Here is a 22,653-nt window from a genome sequence, read left to right as displayed (position 1 = left end):
TCCTCGGCAGCGATAAGATCAGTAGTATTGAAGTAATATGAATACAATAGGGATAAAGACATATTTAAGAAGAATACACCCAAGTCTGCAAGACAATGTGTATGCCGCAAACCGGTTACCGATTTATGTTGAAACACCAGCCTATTTAATAAGCAATCTAGACCCCGATTATAAACCAGGATCGCATTGGATAGCCATATATATAGATACAAATGGTGTTGGACAATATTTTGATTCATTTGGACGAGCACCACCAAAATATCATAAGCAGTTCTTGGAAAGAAATACAAGAATATGGCAATTCAATACAAGGCGGATACAGAATGATTACACATCAGTTTGTGGAGAATATTGTATAATGTATTTGTATTTCATGTTTTCAGGTTACTATACAAGTTCAGATTTTTTAGATTTATTCAATGAAAATACAGTAGAGAATGATATATTTTTATGTGAGTTATTTAAATCAATATTTGAAGGCTAATAAAGAGTAGTTATGATTCATGCGTTTCCTTTAAAACCCATAGAATGAAGCAACGAGCCAGCGAACAATAGAGCGTCATTAGTAGGTGATTAAGCAATTAGATAACGAACTAGGGATTAGTTTTTCGAAAAGCTAACTTTGCAACCGTTAGAGATACGACGTCGGGAGTGAGCGCAATCGATTCAGCGTACCCCAAAACCTTTTTTTTTTTTTTTTTTTTTTTTTTTTTTAGGTTTCGATCTTGACCGAGGCACGGAGGGGGCTGAGGCAGCGAGGCATGGGAGGGGGCCAGGGCCTGGGGCAGAACCGGCGAATCCCCTACTACTACTATCTTGATTTTTTAACACTTTAGGTTTCCGTACCTCAAAAGGAAAAACGGAACCCTTATAGGATCACTTTGTTGTCTGTCTGTCCGTCTGTTTAACTACGTATCCTATATCATCTAAGGCTGCTGCTAATACTAAAATCGATAATAACTAGGGGTTTTTGACAGCCCTACGCATAGGGCGTGCTCCGGATTTTTTCCGGAACAAAAATATCTTTAATTGGTATTATTGGCAAGTAACGGGATCGTCAGTTTTTGCCACTCTGTTCTGATTCCGCCATGTTTGATATATTAGATACATTTGTTTATGTTTCAATGTTTTTTGTTCGCTAATTGAATGTTGTGTTTTTCGTCTGGTAGGTAGGTAAATACCTACTAGCTAAGTCATAATCATCAACCTATGGCTGGCCCACTACTGAGTAGGAGTCTCCTCTCAGAATGAGAGGGGGTTTGGGAATAGTCCACCACGCTGGCTAAGTGCGGATTGGCCATTTGGTGGACTTCACACACCTTTGAGAACATTATGGAGAAACTATCAAGCATACCGTTCACCGTTAAAGCAAGTGATAATATTTAATTGCTTAAAACTTACATAGCGAAAATGTGAAGGTGCGTGGCCTGGTTCGAACCTGGACTCTCCGACGTCTTAACCAATAGGCTTTCATTGCTTTGTCCATATTTCCTGAAGATGCACCGATTTCGGAGCCAAACGTACCTCTGGGGGATCTATGTGGTGTTGCGTGGTGGTGGTGCGTATTGCTTGCCTGGTGGCTGGCTTTTCCTGCATGTTTAGCAGTGGTAGGACGGGCATATCGCATGCTGCGTATTGCACCAAGATTTGTCAGTTTCAGCGGATTATAGTAAATTCAGCTTTTGGTTCCTTGTACCTATATCATATTCTTGAACTTCTGCAAAGTAACGCCTGCTTCCATACAAAAAATAACAACGTTGATAAGTATAAAGTAGGTAGCTCATCGACACATTACAGATAGATAGATTGTTAATTTCAGCCGTTAAAGAGCCAGTTAAAACCGTAAAACTGTACGCAAAATGTTAACTGTAAACGCTTGCAATAAATCATACAACACTGTAATAGTAGGTATGGCTGTAATACTAGAGACACATCATAAATTCCATCAAACGGCTCTCAGAGCCCCGTTATATTATGAGTAGGTACGATCTTCAAACGCACTGTGAAGCGTCATATTTTAGCATCGCAAGTAATTTATGTTCTAGAAAGTAGCAATTACTGATAACTATTAATAATATAATGTTCCTAACGCTTTGTTAATCTGAGATCGTGCGTTATAATTTCATAGATTGGAACATAAATTCAATCCAAATATGCTAGTAGGTAAGTCAAATTATTGGTTGGTCGACTCCGTTCCTACACGAATTTTGACCTATTTCTCAGGTTCTCATCGACTATTTTAACTGCCTCTAAGGGCCAATTCACACCGGAACGGCAGGGCGCGGCGAGGACTTTCTGTGTGAAAGAAATTTAAACTTTATCTAAATAATTAAAAGACCAGGATATACATAGGTAGATAGCTTAGATACTCAATACCGACATAGGCTACTTTTATCCCGGAAAATCCGGGAGTTCCCATGTGATTTTTAATAACCAGAATCCTCGTTGATGTAGTCGTGGGCATCATCTTAAAAAAACTGGCCAAGTGCGAGTCAGACTCGCGCACTGAGGGTTCCGTATTCGGGTATGTTTCCAACATTTTGCACGATAAATCAAAAACTATTAGACGTAAAAATAAATAAAAATCTGTTTTAGAATGTACAGGTAAAGCCCTTTCATATGATACCCCATTTGGTATAGTTATCTTACTTTGAAAATTGAAACACGTTTTTTTTTTTTTAAATTAGGTATGTAGGTAACCACAAATTCGCGGTTTTCAGATTTATTCCTGTACCTGTGCTATAAGACCTGCCTACTTGCCTTTCATGATTCTAGGTCAACGGGAAGTACCCCTATAGGTTTCTTGACAGACAGACAGACATATTACAGACAACGAAGTGATGCTATAAGGGTTCCGTTTTTCTTTTTGAGGTAAGGACCCTAAAAAGTACGGAAATAAAATTACTCTAAATAGAACCATTCTTAATTCACTAGAAGGTTATTTCTGTAGTTTCAGGAAAACTTTCAAGCCAACATTAAAACCCTAATGACACTAGAGGGCAAGAGAGGGAGGGGGGCGTCACTCAAGACGTACCCTAAGTGTAGTTTCAGGCGAAAGAGGTTCTTGAGGAGGTATTTGGTTTCTTCCTTCGACGAAGAATCCTTGCCTTGTTTAATTTTCGACCGACCGGTAATTTTTCCAGATCGACTGGCAAACCATATACATTTCTAGAAGGTTTCTAGAAAATTACTACAAAATTACATAGAGTTTGATAGGTTCATATTAAAATGAGAACCAAACTACGTTTGTATGGAAAGCGCGTTAGGGAAACTTCCCTTGAAATGCCATATTTTTTCAAATAGGGCCAATAAAGATAAAGACCAATAGGCACCGTCCTATATCTAAGTAATCCCTATGAAAACATCAAACTTTTACGAAAACCCTCTAAACCCACAACCAATAAAACAAATACGGCATCTGTCATGACAGGAGATAAAACGTCAAAATAAATGATATCTAAACAGCGCGCAGGGCTGACAAATGACAATCCTACAAGTTACACTCAAGTAGGGATTAACTTTATCTGTTTAAGCCCTCCAATAAAACGCTTTTTAGCGTTCCCAAAGGGTATGCTACTTTCTATCCCAGAATACCATAGGATTCCCACGGGATTCTTAAAGTCCCATCCGTTTAGCCGATATTTGCATTGGTAGGTAGGTAAGGTACGTATATACCTTTAAATTGTTTAGGTACGTATCCCGGAGATTTCACACTTTTTCGGTATTTATTTAAAATTTTATTAAGTATTTAGAATTTTATTAAAGATTCTTGAGTTTAAAAAAAAACCTAAATCCCCGCGAGGTCGTGGCCATCTAGTAGGTCCTACCTGATACTTGGTATTATTAGGCATATATTTTTGGGGTTCCGTACCTCCAAAGGAAAAAAGGAACTACTTACTGGTTTGAGATTTCTTGTACGAGGGTGCGGAACCCTTCATGTACAAGTCCGACTTGCACTTGACCGATTTTTTTTGCACTACCTACATAAAACGTACTTAACTTCCTTACTTAACAATCTTCCTACCCAGGTATATTTACCATGAATTTCCGCATAAACTAAATATAGTATTACCTCGAGCCTAACAAAGTTAGCTGGCGTCCCTGTCAGCGGCGGAACTACGCACCCCTGACGTAACAAGCCCCCCCTCCTCCCTACGAGTCGTCCAAACGTGTACACACCCCTCTTACACTCGCCCCCACATTTCACGACCTCTGCTCAGCTGTGAGGTTCCGGGTTCAATACTTACTTACACTTTTTAGGCAGAATTTGGCTGTACTCTGTTGTTACTGGTGCTCTTTGCCACGTGATTGAAGGACAAACCAATAAAACAACAAACATCAAACAAGCACACTTTCACTTTAATTATAAATTATAATATGGATTATAGTATTTTCAGCCATTTAATTTATACCTTTTCCAGTTTGTCAAACTTGTAGTAAGAGTTCTCCAACAGAAGAAATCTGGACCTACGACTTTAAAGAATTCCAGTCCAAAGTGAAGGCTTGCCAAGTTAGTTTTTTTATTTTTTATTCAGATGGACCAGGTACAAGTTAGCCCTTGACTGCAATCTCACCTGATAGTAAGTGATGATGCAGTCTAAGATGCAAGCGGGCAAACCTGGATGGGGTATGGTAGTTTGCATTAAACCCACACTCCTTTGGTTTCTACATGACATCGTACCGGAACGCTAAATCGCTTGGTGGTACGGCTTTGTCAGTAAGGTGGTAACTAGCCACGGCCGAAGTCTCCCACCAGACCAGAAATTTAGAAATTATAAAATTCCACACCGTGCCGGGAATCGAACCCGGGGCCCACAGCGCTTACCACTGCGCCAGAGAGTTGGCAGCCATATCTCCCCCTTCCCTCCCACAAGATGTCGAAATTTGTACACATCCCCCTTCACAATCCGTGAACTCCGTCCCTCTGCCCCCTGTGCACAGTTCCGCTCGTCGGAAAATTCTGGCCTTTTTCCCGACAGCTTAAAAATAATTCTAGTAAAAAAATTGCTCGCTCAACCGAATTACATTTTTACTTTGACAGCTGATTTTTTTTAGCTAAAACTCGTATGGCGGTGAAAATATTTGGCATAGAGATTCCCGGGTTAGAGATAATATAGTAGAATATTTTTTTATTCAAATAAACTTTTACAAGTGCTTTCAAATCGTCAACTGAATCTAAGTTAAAATCCTGGTTGAGTAAATTTTGAAAACGGTTTTTATTTATTGCACCAAAACAGATACTTTTGTTCATTCTATTACAAAGTTACAACTCAATCGGATAAACGATGCGTGAATGCATAGGTAACGAGTAACGGACGAATGGAAAACATTAGTTTTTAGGGTGTCACTGAGCTGTGCTAACTATCGGAGTATCGGACGTAAGTAGCGGACGTAGCCATGGCCGTCCTTGAGCGCTCGGACGTCCGATAGAAGTGTGGCTGCCGCGTCTCAAACGTCTGTGCACACCTATCTATCGCGGCTGTAAGCCGCGGCTTACGGACACGTCCGATAGTTTGTTTCCGTCTTTACAGGATCACTTCGTTGACAGATCAAGACCCTTTTTCACAGGAAGGCATCGAGGTATCAAGTTTTTTTTAAATTCATTATAAGCAAGCGCTTGACCACAATCATGACGGAAAGTGATGATGTGGCCTAAGATGGGACGCCTTTGCCTAAAAGATGCATATTCACTCTTGTTTTAAAGATAACCGCATTGTAATTGGTAGGAAACACAGATCGCGGTAGAGTATTCCAAACCTTAGCCATGCGTATGAGGAATGATGGTGTAATTGAAATTAATATTTAAAAAAATAGGAAGGACTCGGTCCACGACCCTTGGGACACTTCAATCATTGAGCTATGGAGGCTTTACAATGTAGCCAAGCTTCGCATTTTTAATAGGAATTACCTCCCCTAGTTGTTTATATAGTAGGTAGATATATTATAGGTACTATTTTTAATTACGATTCACTCCTAATTAAAAACATTATGTACCAAGGATTATAAGGCTGTTTATACACGGCGACATTTCCACGCGCAAGTGAAACGCGTCAGACGCAAGTAAAACGCGCTGCAAAAGCGATACAGTTTAGCTTGTGTATCTTAATATTATCAGATGCTCAGCGTTCTATTATATCACTAGATTAGTTTATTGAAATAGTTTAACGAATTGTCATATTAACATCTCCCGGGCGTTAGCCACATCCCTAAGGGAGTTGGCTAACTCGCGGCTTATGCCATTTCGCTGCAACATATATAACGGGTAGGTACACCACTATTCATTTGATGATTTTTACCCGACTGCGGCAAAAAAAAAGTATATATGTGGGTATGTATGTTTGTATCCAGATTCTATGTGTTCCACCGTAGCGCCTAAACTACTGGGCCGATTTTGATGAATGAGGGGTCAATCGATTCGTCGCAAGGGTCCGGGTGACATAAGCTACATTTGTACGAAAAAAATTGAGCAAACGGATGTTACATGAAAAAAAGTGGGGGTCTCCAAAATTTTTTTTGCTATTGTATCGTGTGGGGTGTCAAATGAAAGAGGAGAAAATTTTGAGTTCATAAATATAAATGTACTACAACATCAAAATATACCAAGCGACAGAATAACAATTTTACTATAATATTTCAGCGTTTATTAAGACGATCGCAGTCGGGTTTTAGTTTTCAACCTTATCTTGTGACTTCATATATTCGATCGTGTTGCATGGGTCATCTAATGAATCATGATATGCATAGACCCGTTATCAGCCTGTGTAAAGTACATAAGTAGGTAACATCTGTTTGCATATCGCAAGTCATATTTTTCAGCGTTGTCGACATGCGTTCATGAAACGCGCGTCGATTGCGCGTGGAAACGTCGCCATGTGCAGACACTATCATGTAAGTAATTATTTTCGCAATAAACGCGTAATAATCCGTAGAGACATGAGAGATTAATAAATATATTAATGTCGTGCCGGCGTGCGGCAGGTCATGAAAAAAATATTAATAATATTTTATTATTAATATTAATGAATACGTTTTCCTGCCTGGTTCCCGTATACGAGGTAGGCTTGACGATATGCCTACCTACCTTATTCATTTATCTGGTTGTTTTAATTACTTTCTCATTTGTAGATCTATTTTTAACCCCCGACCCAAAAAGAGGGGTGTTATGAGTTTGACGTGTGTATCTGTCTGTGGCATCGTAGCTCCTAAACTAATGAACCGATTTTAATTTGGTTTTTTTTTGTTTGAAAGGTGGCTTGATCGAGAGTGTTCTTAACTATAATCCAAGAAAATCGGTTCAGCCGTTTGAAAGTTATCAGCTCTTTTCTAGTTATGACTGTAACCTTCAATCGTCGGGGGTGTTATAAATTTTAAATTTACACTTGTGTCTTCTTTATTAGGGTTTCGTACCTTTAAAGGAAAAACGGAACCTTTACAAGATCACTTTGTTGTCTCTCTGTCTGTCCGTCCGTCCGTCGTGTCTGTCAAGAAAACCTATGGGGTACTTCCCGTTGACCTAGAATCATGCAATTTGCCAGGTAAATCATTAAAAAAAATTAAAATGTGTTTCAATTTTCATAGTAAGATAACTATACATACCAAGTGGGGTATCATTAATTTATGTAAGGGTACCTGTATATTCTAAAACATTTTTTGTTATGCATGATAGTTTTTGATTTATCACGCGAAATGTCGGAAAAAATACCCGAGTACGGAACTCACGGTGCTAGAGTCTAACTCGCACTTGGCCGGTTTTTAATTCAAGACTAGATTCAGGGCCTATATGGGCAATATTATGTCTCTACCCACTGCGGACTACTAAGCATGGGTCTCTTCACAGAATGATAACACAGAGTAAGGGTCTCTATAGTCTATACCAATATTAAGGTCATCCAAAGTCACAAAGGGTGACCTTACAATAATTAGATTTCAGTCCGACCTCAGATTCTATTGATTGTTGCTCCAGATGTGTGCGACGCTGTCCGGACGGCAGACTTCATTAGCTTAACAAGATTCCATTCAATACCTACAGAAATGGTTAATAGAGGGAAAGGTTCAATATCCAACCTAATCATCCAAGATGTTGGTCGGTCGGTTCCTAAATGGTAGGTTTAAAAGTTATTCAATATCACTTTTTAACAGTGAAGGAAAACATCATGAGGAAATCTGCATGCTTGAGCGATCAAATTTTGGACTATGGCCTAAGCGCTTTTCGATCTGACAGAAGACCCGTTGGGTTGATGGATTGAAGATGACCCATAAGTACTAAATTCTTATGTAAGAATAATCCATAAGTACTATTATTATAAATAGCTGATGCCCGCAGCTTCGCCCGCGTGGATTGGTCAGATCCCCTGCAGCATCAGGATTGAGGAGTTGGAATCCAAATTTTTATGAAACAATGTCGCAAAGTTCCTCTATCGATTAAAAAAAAAAACGCAAATCGGTTCAGAAATCTCAGAGATTTCGGTGTACATAGGTAGAAAAACACAACTCCCTTTTTGAAAGTCGGTTAAAAAAGTAGCCTATGTTACACCCTGGTCAATCCTCTACTCGTCTGTGAAAATCCCGTCAAAATCGGTTCAGCCGTTCCAAAGATTAGCCTTTTCAAACAGACAGACAGACAGACAAAAATTTTAAAAACGTGTGATTCAGTTAAGGTATCGTTCAAATAACCCTATGAGCTTAATATGAGGTAGTTATTTCGAAATTACAGACAGACACTCCAATTTTATTTATTAGTATAGATGCGAAAATGTGTCTGTCTGACTGTCTGTCTGCTAGCTTTTCACGGCATAACTGTTTAACCGATTTTGATGATGGTACAGACGCTAACTCCCCAGAAATTGAAATAAGCAACTTTTTATCCCGAAAAAGCAAAGAGTTCCCATGGGATTTTTTTAAATCCACGCAGATGGAGTACTTAGCGGGCATCGTCTAGTAATATTATAATGGACGAAAATCCCTATAAGTACTAAATGACGGATTTATTTATAGTATCTAGGTCTGGTACAGGGATTTTAAGCTCGTATCATTTTAGATAAACTCAGGTTAACTTGAAAAGTTTCTGTAGTTGTGGCTTCAGTTCAGATTAAATTTTCTAATAAAAATAATTAAGATATCGAAGCTTCCCTAGAAATGTCCTATCTTGTATTAAAAATAACAATTTCTACGCTTCGTCGCTTCGGGGAATCTACGAGGGTATTAATTTAGATTACATTTTTCCTTGCCTCCCTTTACAAATTCTTCAGAGAATTAAAAAAAATTACTTACTCAAGTATCTAAATATTTATGTAAGCGGTGGTTAACACGTCAGCCGTCTATAATAATAATAATTTACGCACCTCTACCTACATTTTTAAAGTTAATACTCGTATGTGCGTTTTAAGCAATTAATTATTACTATTGCTACTATTATAACTTGCTTTAGAAGAAAAACATCGTGAGGAAACCTGCATGCCTAAGTTCTCCATAATGTTCTCAAAGGTGTGGGAAGTCTTCCAATCTACACTGGCCTAAACCCTTCTCTGTTTGAGAGGCAAACCGTAGTGGGTCGGCGATGGGTTGATCATGATAATGGGTCGCCTCTCAGAATAAGAAGGTTTTAGGTCAGTGTAGATTGGCAGAATTCATACCCCCTTTGTATAGATTATGGAATCTCCCAAGCATGCAGAATTCCTCAATGTTTTCCATCATCGTTAAAGCATTGATAATATTTAATTGTTTAGAACACACTTAACTCCGAAAAGTTAGAGTTAATATAATGGGGTAAAAATAAGAATTCCTGCGCTTCGAGCCTCAGGGGATCTACGAGGATATTAGGTTAGATTACATTTTTTCCTCTCTCCTCATCACATTCACAAAATTCTACTGAAATTAATAAAAAATTACTTGAGATTTTTTCTTACGTGGAATAAGTAATTCAAAACACTTTTCCCCTCATTTTTCCCAATGAAGAACGCCGTAAATTAGAAATGGTAATACGAAACGTAAAGCTCTAGGTTTAGAAACTTAATACAATTTTTGCATGTAAGTAGGTCTGTATATCTCTATAACGTAGACCCACACTTGATACTAAGAAAGACATTTTTTTAATTTGATGACCTGGTGGTAAATGATGCAGTCTAAGATGGAAGCGGTCTAACCTGAAAGAATGCTGAAAGATGACAGTTTGAATGAACCCCTTATAAAATGTGGTGATAGCCCAGTGGTTAAATCGTTGACCTCCTATTCGAAGGGTCCGGGTACCTCTACCTTTTCGGAGTTATGTACATTTTAAGCAATTAAATAACACTTGTTTTAACGGTGAAGGAAAACATCAATAGGAAACCTGCATTCTCAAAGATGTGTAAAGTCTGCTAATCTAAGTTGATCTATGCAAAGTTGTCCAGCGTGGTAGACTATGGCCTTAACCCTTCTCATTCTAAGAGGAGATCCGTGTTAAGAAATAGCTTGACGTCGATGATATCGATGACAAAGCCCTGTGGATTCTCAGCGGCAAGGTTGATGTGTAGTAACTAGCCACGGCCGAACCCTCCACAAATTCCACGCGAGCGAAGCCCGATCGAGTGAGCTAGTGTTACATCGCCCGTATGTATGAGTGTACTGATAGCACAATTCAATTGCGTTGATTAATACAGCGTAGGAACATAATGGGCGGCGATTGACATCCGAGCGACGCAGCACCGGCTCGACCCGCGGGTCAGGAAGCTATTGCAGCAATTGCCATGAGACCGCGACGCACTCTGCGTGCCATGTGGATTGTGGACCCTGTACCTATTGCGAAACTATAAGGCAATCCATGATAATCACTATCCATTTTTCTGGCTCTTTATAATGAGTAAAATACCTCAATAGATGGTTAGTAGGTTATCATCATAATTGTCTTACGTCCACTGCTGGACATAGGTCTGTTGCAGAAACTTCCACACGCCACGGTCCAGCGCCGCCGACACCCTGCGGCTCCCTGCGACTCGTTTTATGTCGTCGCTCCACCTAGTGGGCTTTCTTCAAATTTGATCACGTAGAGAAAACAATACCCCATCCACAACACACACAGCTCCATACACACACACACACACACACACACACACACACACACACACACACACACACACACACACACACACACACACACACACACACACACACACACACACACACACACACACACACACACACACACACACCATCTCAGCACAGACATCACAGCACAGCTCCCTCCATCGTCTCCAGAGTGACTCTGAGCTTTCTTATAAGGCTCATAATATAGTTAGCGACTATGTCTCGGATCCATAATATTATGTCGTACTGTTCGAAGACATTGGTCTTCAAGCACTGAGCGTTTACCGTACAACGTAGCCTAGACCAGACCAGACCAGAGGAAATTTAGAAATTATAAAATTCCAAATTGCCCTTACCGCGAATCAAACCCGGGATCTTCGCCTGATAAGACCACAGCGTCACGAGGTCGTCAAAATCAAATCTAGGTACCTATCTAGGACCTTACCGCGAGCAAAACAGGAAAAGACTAATAAACTACCTACCCATACCTTAACCTAAGTAAGAAATAAGTTAGAAACTATGAAGTAAACACCTCTCGAGACGGGGTCAATGCTCTCTCAAAGGTAATAAGCAAGCGATGATTTGAACCGTGCGTTTAACTCTTCGGTATTTGCCGAGCCCTAGGCTTAGGACGAGTTTAAGCGGCTCAAGTCTCGTCGACGATGATAGATTTCGAGTGTTGGACCAACAGAATCCATATTTGATCCATACCAAGTAATATTACAAATGTATTACTAAGTACCTACTCCGTACTAAAGTATACATGCTCCACACAAATGCATTAAAGTCAAAGTGTTACCATTTTAACCGATTCAAAAAATCTAAAAAAGAAGATTTTTGATTCGACTTTAATGTATGTAGGTGAGGTCTATTTATGCGATTATTTCTCGTCTGGCTTGACCAATTTGAATGCGGGTTTTTTTTACAATTCAACTGTTAAATCGATGATCTTGATGAAATTTGATACTGAGAGAGCCTGTAATCTGGAAATGGATATAGGATACTTTTATCCTGTAAAATGTAAAGTTTGCACGCGAATTTTAAACAGAAGAATCCACGCGGACGAATTCGCGGCATTGTCTTGTAATAAATAACTTTAAAATAACATCCTTTAGTAGTTCCATTTTACTCTGAAGTTCCTGTATTTTCCACGCCATGCTCGGCAGAATATGCGTTTCCACATAATATTTAAGACCAATGTACTCGTATATTATACCATATTCTAGCAAATAAACACTTCTTATTCTTATTCTTATTCGATACTCGAAATGTACCAACGTTATCGAGATGTGCACACTCGTACTAGAGCATTGAGCCTGAGCGCAGGAGGGCTCGACTTTGTTATGGCTATAACGTGAAATGCCACCGAAGTTATTCGACCTTCTTAGTTAATTCCGCTCCTCCAACACAAGCTATACTATCATTTCAACCAGGCGATAATAACAAGATAAAGTTATACAGCACTCAAATCCGACTACTACCCGCGAACTGCAGATAAAATTCAAAATTCAAAATATTTTTATTCAATTAGACTTTTACAAGTACCTTGTTTTGAATCGTCAAGAGCATCTACCACTGGTTCGGAATGCCTTTCCTACCGAGAAGAACCAGCAAGAAACTCGGCTGTTGCTCTTTTCAAAGCAATCGAATTCCCGTGCATTGCTGGATAAGAAAATAGCGATAGATATACTACGTATAAACTTCTTGTTATGTCGCTCGGTGTATTTTAATATCTTACTTTATTTATATTTATGAACTCCAAATCCTCTTTCATTTGATATCCCACTCATAACTCATAGTAAAACAATTTTTGGAGACCCCCACATTTTTGGATAAAACATCTGTTAGGTCGATTTTTTTTCGTATAAAATGTAGCCTATGTCACCCGGACCTTAATAACGAATCGATTGACACCCATTTCCATCCATCAATCACCCTCATCCATCAAAATCGGCTCAGGCGCTACGGTGGAATACACAAACCTACATACATACATACATAGCTAAAATCATAACCCTTCCTCTTGGCTTTGCCGGAGTCGGGTAAAAAGTTAGAAGTGCGTTATAGGATCGAACCGGGACACTCCGAATAGGTTTCAAAGTTTTTAACTAGTACCTACTAGTACTTTAGAACTTTTTAAAAATATCATGGACATATTATAGGGGAATAATATTAAAATCTAGAAGTTTGACAAGTTCATAGGTATTTGAAACACAGTAGGTTTCTAGCCTACATTTCAAGGTCTTCCTAGTACGATTGGATCTTAGAATATTAGAATCTAAGCGCATAGAGGAGGTCAGACCAAGTTTTCACAAAAAAATCGTGCGATAAAAAATAATTGGAAAATAGATATAATATGCATACAAAAAATGGGCCAAGTTCGGGTAAGTTTAAATATATTTTTTCAATTTAAAAATTCAATAGATAATGCTGTTTTAGATGCAATTCCTGAAGCGTTACCTTATATCTATGGAAACAGAACCTTACTGTAAACAAGTCTTAAATGTTTTCAAATATTGTAATGAGGCCATATTGTTATTTTGTCGTAAAGGCTTGACGTTCCTTGAGTTCCAATTCCGTTGTAATTTTTCGGGTTATGTTGTGAATTTCCAAATACACTGTATCTAACGAATAAATTTGGCACTACGACAGATTTCCAATACAAAAAGTGTCAAAACTTCAAATTTATTTCTCAGTTTAAGTTTATTTTTCGATAAAAATCAGCCTAAAATAATTTTGAGTGTAGACTGAGTTGAGTAGATATAGCAAAGTTCTTCCTTTTTAACCGACTTAAAAAAAAGGAGGAGGTTCTCAGTTCGACTGTATGTTTTTTACCAGCTCCAAAAAATATTATTATAGAACTACATTAACTCTTGTATACATAACATATTCGGTAATGAATTAAATGATTTTTTCATTTTTGGTCCTTGTGGTTACTAAAGTCGGTTTTTATCAAAAAAAATTTTTTAATAAATAATTCTTTCCTCTGGCTACAGTTTTCAAAACGTATTTTTTTATTCACTTTGTTAAAACCTAATGCTTTATAAAAATCCTAAAGAAATTGAAAGAATGATAATAATTAGAAATGAAAAAACATTTTCATCAGTTAACTAGTCAACTAAAAGTTCTGCGCCTACTTCTCACACTTATCAAATAACTAATATCAATTGCTAATTAGAAAGACGTGTCCAATACGAATTATAATTACTATGCTTTACTGTGTTTGCTAACACTATACTTCGCTGTGTTGATGTTAAAATCACACCATTGGAAAGGAAATCTAATAATTGCTTACCTATACTAAGTAGGTAAACGAATCGAGTTACAGCAACATAGCTGGAAAAACAATAGCTCACACCCACACTAGCAAACGCCCAATCTTCGCTCGAATAGAATTTTAGAAAATTCTTTCTTAGTCTTCGTTATAATAAAAATCTACATGCAATAATACCTAGGTAGGTATCTTAAGTTTCTACAGCAGTTTGAGCTGCAGGTACGTTGGCTGATATCATTCAATCAGTTTCTCCTTATATATATATATTTTAAAATATGTAACCCAAAATTGCATCCGCAAAGATTTAGGTTTTTAGAAATCTTGTGGACACCAAAGACTTTGAAGTATATTTGTGGGAAGTGAGAACTCGTTAATTTTTCCGATTAGAAGATAACTTATGTCCGTTTCCATGATGTCTTTGAAGGCCTTGAAAAGGTAGACAGACAGACATACTTCCATTTGTCGTATTTGTAATAGGTAGGGATAGGTATTATAGATAGATTGATTATTGCCTGTCATCTGCACATAAACACTCGTCTCTAGAATAATGGTTATGCACTGTGGTGTAGGATGGGATGATTTGAACCGTGTCGAACTCAGTGATCGATGGCCCCCATGCCCCCACGCTGGTCACTGATACACATCGATCACAACCGTTACAGCTGGGATAACCAACTGTCCCGGATTTCTCCAGAATGACACGCTTTTTGAAAAACTCTATCCATTTGTAGTTCTGCTGATACAGTCAAAACCGTCATTTTTTTTCTCTCGTCTGGCTTTACACTGATTAGCCAATGTCAAGTTTGTAGTTATTTACAAGTAAGGAAAACTATATGTATAAGTATGGACTTCGTCTGTGCCGGCGCCCGCCGACATACACGCGGCACCCCTTTAGAGCGCTTCCCAGTCAGTTCCACCAGCAATAACACACCAGCAGAACACAAAAACCGGCCACTTCTAACAAAAAAACACTCCAAAAAGTCGCAACACGCGCGCCAGCAAACGCCACCATAGACGAAGTCAAACCGTCATTAGCTAACCAACATAATATTAATGTCTTAGAAAGGTACATACAATCCTTTGCAGGTTAGAGTATACGCTTTTAGGTAAATATTTCTGAAATATGTAATAATTCTCTGACTCCTAGTGAACGCTTGAGATATTTCGTCCAGCAAATATCTCTCAACGCTACGCATTCCATTCCAGTGTAGGATTGACATTCCAGCATATTGGGAGTTGGGACCCAACTTTTATAAGGTTTTCGAGCTAAGTGCCCATTGATCTAGCTAAACTTAGTCTAAGTCTGCGCCATGCTCCGACCATAACGGAGACCAATTCTTAATCTTCAGTTAAGCTCAACTGACATAATATGTCGGGTTTTCTGAGGATCTCCTCTTTTCTGTGTTGTTCACTTACCTAGTCCATTTTTTGTGTTATATGCCGTGTGCCTATGGTTACTTCAGATTCACATATCATTGAAGCACTTCAAGCATGGCTATCTCCGACATCCGTTGAGTGACTCGTCGCTCGGAATGAATGACTAATGAGTGCCAAAAATTAATTCAAGCATGGCTCTCTCCAGTGTTAGCTGAGTGATTCTGAGTGCCGAAAATCAGTGCATGAGTGCTAATGTACTTTTTACCCGACTACGGCATAGCCAAATAGAAGGGTTGTGATTTTATTTACTTTATCGTGGTTGTTAAATATTATCTACTGACGCTCTCCGGAGAGAATGTCAGCCATAGCAGCTAATCTCTGCGGAGATCAGCAAATAAAGCAGGAGATATTATAGCGCATAAGTGTATGCACTAACACAAGTGCACTTTCTATCCTCACACTCGTTGGTTTGAAGGCTAGCTTCTTCCACTGCGAATCATGACGTTCTGGGTCAGGCCAAAAAGTTATTGGGTGCTACACTTTTGAAGGCAGAGCCGTTGGTGCTACGCCTGATCTCTCTCCAGTAGTGTCGGAATGCCGTCCCATCGGACTAAATATTATAGCCAATGGACAACTGTCCTCGCGAGAATGAATTGATGAGTTAATCGAATACACTCATTCCCACAGTTAAACTAATAAAGGACAAAAAGCAAGCGTCGAAACGCACGTAATTGTTTATTCAGAAAGAGATCGAATCACCAGACGTTTTTCAGATACCAGATGATAACAAAATATAGTTATAGACATGCCAGCTAGTTGGGCGCTGACTGCTGGCAAAGTAGGCAAAATATTGTAATGTACAAGTTACAACGGAGATTGACGATGTTTTAACCACTAGGTTATCACCGTTTTTAGGTTCCGTACGTCAAAAGGAAAAACGGAACCCTTATAGGATCACTTTGTTGTCTGTCTGTCGTAAAGGCAGGTAGTTAGGTATTATAGCACAAGTACAGGAATAAATCTGAAAACCGCGAATTCGTGGTTACATCATTAAAAAAAATTAAAATGTGTTTCAATTTTCAAAGTAAGATAACTATACCACGTGGGGTATCATATCAAAGGGCTCTACCTGTACATTCTAAAACAGATTTTTATTTATTTTTATGTATAATAGTTTTTGATTTATCGTGCAAATGTTGGAAAAATACCCGAGTACGGGACCCTCAGTGCGCGAGTCTGACTCGCACTTGGTCGGTTTTTAAGTAATATCTTCTTATCGGACAACTGGTGTTGGAAAACACAAATGGAGTAGAAATTTTCTTCGTCAAAACATTTTATCATCGCATACCTACCTAATGATATGGTTGTTCCTTAGGTGCGAGTTGTGTAGGATAAGTTGTTTGCCAACACAAGCGGTCCGCGTCCGACAAGTTGTCACGTGTGAAGAGGCTCGACGATTAACGTTTTTCGCATAGCCGATAACAAAAAGCAAATTGACTGAGAGCAGTAAAAATATTCCCCCATTAGCGTTTTTACGCGTCGCTCGATGATTTCTACTGCGGCGAGTTATAGCTGTCTCGTCCATTGAGTTGTTGACCGTAGAGATGCAAACCACCAACCAACAATATAAAGCGTCAAAAAAGCATAGCTTATGTGGGTGCACGTTTGCGCCGTGACAGAGACTATTTAAAATATTTGCGCGGAATTGTATGGCAAATGTGGTGATACTACATAAATAATTGTAATACCATTGTTAACCTACATTTAGAGCAAATAACTACCATAATCACCAACATCTGATAATAACTGTAAATACCTAAAAATCGTTTCATTCTCTTAGTGAGTTGTATGCGGAAGGATCTGGGAACCCATCGCATTATTATACCAAGAGAACTCCTGCCATTACGTGATTAATGGAAAGGAGTCACGACCCTCAGCAATAAAGGAATACGACTGTAAAAAAGAAGAGAAAGAGCAAATACTAAATGATGATTGATTGATTGATCGGAACCGCCCTGCTAGTTTTCTTGTTGACGAGACATGTTAAGGACATCACCTCCTCTAGAATATGACACCTCTCGGGCTCCGCGTAAGCGCAAGGTGCGGGCACAATGCGGGCGGGGACGGAGAACTCACCACTTAACTGTACTTCTGTGGTCGAATTAGGCTGTGTTAACTCATTACGTATTTCCTCTTTAGTTACTTTCATTGTTTTGGTTATTGTGCTTGACAAAATTCTTGGATAATGTTTTTTTTTGTTTGTACCATTTGTAATAGTAAAAAAAAAAGACAAGAAGTGGATAGGGTCTTGTCTCTCTAAAATATTTCTACCAGCGATCCTTGAAGCAACCCTTGGCAGCGATAGGGGTTGTTGTTAAGAAAGAAGAATAGGTCCAACAAAAATAAAAAGCAGATGGAACTACATGTTAATGTTGCAATTATGTAATATTTAAACTTTTCATTTATTAATATCATTTAATAATTTGTAGATACAATTGAGTTTTTTAAACTGTCAAATAATAGCTACACCCATTTCTAAATGAATGGAACGCAAGACAGAAAGGTAAAATAACTTGGCCTATACATTTTACCGCTCTACCGTGCGCCTTTGATGCCGGGAAAATAATAATTATACATCATAAAATAAAATAACACACAGGTGGGAAAATAATGGCCAAGTTCATTACTAAAATCCTAAAAATTAACACATTTTGTCCATTTTTTTAAGTGTATCTTGTATACTTGTACCATACACATGTATGTTTAAAATGATTTGCTGACGTCAGAACCCAAATTACCTATTTGTAATCCTTTAAGTAACAAAAATGCATTTCACCGCTGAAATCTTACAATACAACTTTTCCTAAAACTGTGTGTTTTTATATGTTTAAAAAGCCGTTAGGTGTCAGGAAAACTCCAGCATTATCACCACGTCCAAGTCCGTTCTACTTTTTGTAAGTTCCACAAAAAAGTCAAAATTGAGTAATAAACCGCTAGCACAGTCGCCGCACGTGAGCAAGTAATTACTGTATTTAAAACTTGCAAAATGTTGCGTGCGAGTTGCAATTCATTTGGTAAATAATTCATAACCACTCGTTCAAGTAAGTGGGTCAAGTGCGCGTGCGTTGATCTCAGAATCCATCACACGTACGCCTTATGGGACATGTGCACATTAGCCAAACGCGTTCGGCGAGTGTCCGCCGATTTCTACACGCTGTTTGTGCTAGCTGTATTGTGGTATATAACTTGAACTAGCTAGCTAATAGCTTATGTTAAGGGTGAGGTTTGATCATATCCTTCAATTGAGGCTATGAATGAATGAAATGAATCAATGTAATAATATGATTTATTGTACACCAAGCGAAAAAATACAAACACCAATAAAATAAAATTGAAATATTTTTATTCAATTAAGTAAACTTATACAATTACGCTCTAGACATAAGACATACATAAACAATAAGAGAAAAAGGGTAGGCAAGCCGGCCAGCACCAAGTGGTCCACCTGTACACGTTCACCGAATACATTGGCCGAGTGCATTAGGGCAATGTGTACTAGGCTTTTAACAGCTTTTTATATGATTAAGGAAAAAAGTGTAACGTTTATACAACATAAAAGTTTTAATAATGTTAATTTTGTTGATCACACTTTAAGTAGATTAAACGCGTAAGTCTTTAATTGTTTTATTACCTTTTTCAAATAATTGATATATTTTTAAAATTGAGTCTCTAGTCTCTATCCTTCAAAAATTGAAACGACATTTGAATGCTATCTTGTAGCTATGTGTAGGTAGATATTGTACTTTTTAGTCTCTTTAAAAACGATTACCTATTATTTTGAGGTTCACTTTTTGGCGTCTTAGTTTTCAACCAAGAAGAAGTATCTCAAAGTCATAGAGAAGTAATTTGATTCTAATTAGTTATTGTTTTTCGACATTGCAATCCGACACTAAAAGCGTAACATTTAAAGTTTATTTTTCCATGGAAATATAATCCATAGCAACATCTACTTGTACCGTAAGCAAACACTGACGGCAGACTCTTTAGAAGCCTTAAAGAAAACTCTGTTTATCTTAGCCTGTTTGCTAATCCTCGAGATAGACTTAATTTAAATTCAAAGTGAATACGAAGTTTCAACGTTTGTTCGTTGAGAACACTTTACAATACTATTCAAGAGTCTGCTTTTGAAAGTTTCCGTTAATCTCTTTGTTGGTTCTTTCGCTATGTAATTCAGGCCGTATGAAGTGGCCAAACACAAATTTCTAAATCATGTTAATTTACTTTGTGTAAAGTAGTTATTTCACACTTAATTTCACTAAACTCTAATAGTAATGATCTCAGTTGTTCCTTATTACCGGTATAGTGATAATGCTCAATTGTTAGATACTTACGAATACAGAAATAATTTTATTATATGATTGTGTAATGGAATGCAAAATGTACTTTGAAAAAATATAATTTAGTAAGTATTTATTAGCATTATAACTTGGTGTAAACACGGCCGTGCGCCCAATCTATACATATAATTTTCAATATGTTTGCATATTATGTTTACATTAAAATGGGATAGGTGACTATGGTATGGTATTATTTTGTTTTTTACTATGGGGACGGGATTTTTTACTATGGGGATTAAAACGGGATTTTATTGTATTGTTCTGTTATTTTTGTTCATTTTACCAATCTACATTTAGAATAAAATGATTTATGAACATATTCTAGAAAAATAACAATTCCTCTTTCAATTAGGTATTTCAGTAAACGCTATAGTTCCATCGGAAATTATATTTATCTCCCCAATTCACACAGTACTACTTTGTTATCTTTATACCAATATTGTATCTACGAGATAAAATTAATGCAGAACAATGTTGACAGAGCGTCTAAATAAACTTTTCGCTTCAGCAGGCTAGATTAGCTCGGCAAAGATAAATAAGTACAAGTCTGGAAGCTAGATTAGGCAAAGCAGTTTAAACTGATTTGCTTTCAAAGCTGATTTATCTTAAAGGTACTTAAACAAAAACTTATTTATTTACCTTTAGCGTTTGAAGATAAAATATGTATTTAAGAAAAATTTGATAGGTATAAAAAGATGATAAATATATTATATATAAATGTAGGAATACCATCTTGGTAGTGAATATTTTAGGACAAAAATTATGAGTCAACTTTACTTCGGAAATGGTCTCTTTTTTATTAAATTCCATAAAATATCCTTGAATAAGTACCTTAATACTTATAAATTTTACTAAGGACATCAATTTCAATCGAGAGCACCTATTTAAGAGTTCAAGGAAACTTCTTGTGCTTAGACTAATTGTATTTTGATTAATTAACTCAACTAAGTTACCTAGATGGCACTATTTTATTTCAATTTACCATTTATTTTAAATAGTTATTCGTCGCTTGTTAACAACTAGCAACTTTCAAATTTCATGGCGTAAAATTTGATATTTATGTCATTAAAGATGTTTCTGATGTTGATATTAATCGGTTCATTTTTGTACATTTCTCTCTTTCATTTCCCAAAGATCACTCGATATGAATCGTCTGAATAGAAAATGAATCAAAAGTGACCAACAAAATGAGACAATCACTCGAGTGTCCATCCACTCCAGATGAACCGTCTGATATCCTTAGTAACTTTCTGTTTAGTAAATACCTCTCCACCTTGTCTAACAGTATCTTTTCTCTTTCTTTCCAGTCAAAAATCCTACAACAGTCCATGGAGTTGGACCACTGTGACCGCGACCGGGGACTGACCACGAGCGCCGCGCGGGCAGCCGCCTGCGCACTAGCGCCGCGGGGACGCTGAGGGGGGAGTGGGGGGAGGGGGTACCGGGCCCAGTCACGCTGGAACACTAACGTACGATCTAGGTGGACAATGCTGTAGGTTAGAGAATGCTGCATATATCAATCAATGTGTAGATTACTGAGCCAAAGCACTGACTATAATAGTAGTCTAACGCTAAAAAATTACAAATAGCTCAAAGGTTCTAGCCAAGGAGGTTCCACTGATCAACATAGTTATTTCAGTTATAGTTATTAAGGTGTCTCAATATTAAGGCTAAAGTGCAGCATTCTACCTAATTTATACCTTTGTCCCCTAGGTTCTACATAACAAAATATCGTGAGTGACTAGACGTTCAAAAAGACATGTTAATTTTCCAAAGGTTCTAGAACTATTTGGTATAAAGACATTAATTAAGTACTTTAGTTGTGTTTCAGTACCTATCGCCTTGATATTATATTTATTATATTTAGCATCTGTGTTGATTTTTTTTTTTAAATTTCAAAATGTACGAGTGACGTAAAACGGACAGAATAATATAATTGGTGTATGTATGAATGATTTAACTTATGAACCAAATTTTCAATCGCCAAATGTACTTTCACTGACTAACTATGTATTAATTTAATATTTTGACAGATTCTCACAAAAAAATCTGTCAAAGCGTCAATTTTAAGAGTTGAAAAATACATTGGTTGGTTAAAAATTGGCCCTTAGTGTGAAGACAGACAGATGGAATGTATTTAGACTGCAATAAAATTGCAGTTAGAAATTTTAGTGAAGTTGATATGCAATTTTGCACATAGTGTGAACCTCACGCCGATTGCACGCGTACTGCACAATCGGTTTTCAGTCGCAATACAGTTATATCAAGACGTATATTCGCATTCAAACTACTGTTTTGAAGTCGACTTGCAGTCCAAATCCAAGCCGTCATTCACTCTTAACACTAAGTTAACTAGGAAATTATTTGTCTGTGTAATATTTTCTAAATAGAGGCTATGATTTCTGTGCATAGTTATGTTGCGACACGTGGCATGTCTCGTTTCGCGACTTAGAGATATAAAATATTATATTTTGATATAAAACGTGTTACAATTTAACTATTTTTAACGCTCGGTTTACATTGGTAAAAGTTGTGGGAATCCAT

At 37.6% G+C, this 22,653-nt stretch overlaps 1 protein-coding gene across 1 annotated transcript in view; it reads left to right on the top strand.

Annotated features, from left to right (window-relative positions):
• Positions 1 to 22,653, top strand: part of LOC123872738 — a 114,428-nt gene extending 91,775 nt beyond the window's left edge. Inside the window, exon 2 of the mRNA XM_045917251.1 lies at positions 21,417 to 22,653. Coding sequence (XP_045773207.1) covers positions 21,417 to 21,474 — 58 coding nt within the window. The 3' untranslated portion in view covers positions 21,475 to 22,653. The remainder of the gene's footprint in view (positions 1 to 21,416) is intronic.

The sequence above is a fragment of the Maniola jurtina genome, chromosome 15 (assembly GCF_905333055.1).
Source record: "Maniola jurtina chromosome 15, ilManJurt1.1, whole genome shotgun sequence".
NCBI classification, from domain to species: Eukaryota; Metazoa; Arthropoda; class Insecta; order Lepidoptera; family Nymphalidae; genus Maniola; species Maniola jurtina.
This window is presented reverse-complemented; position numbering and strand designations above follow the sequence as displayed.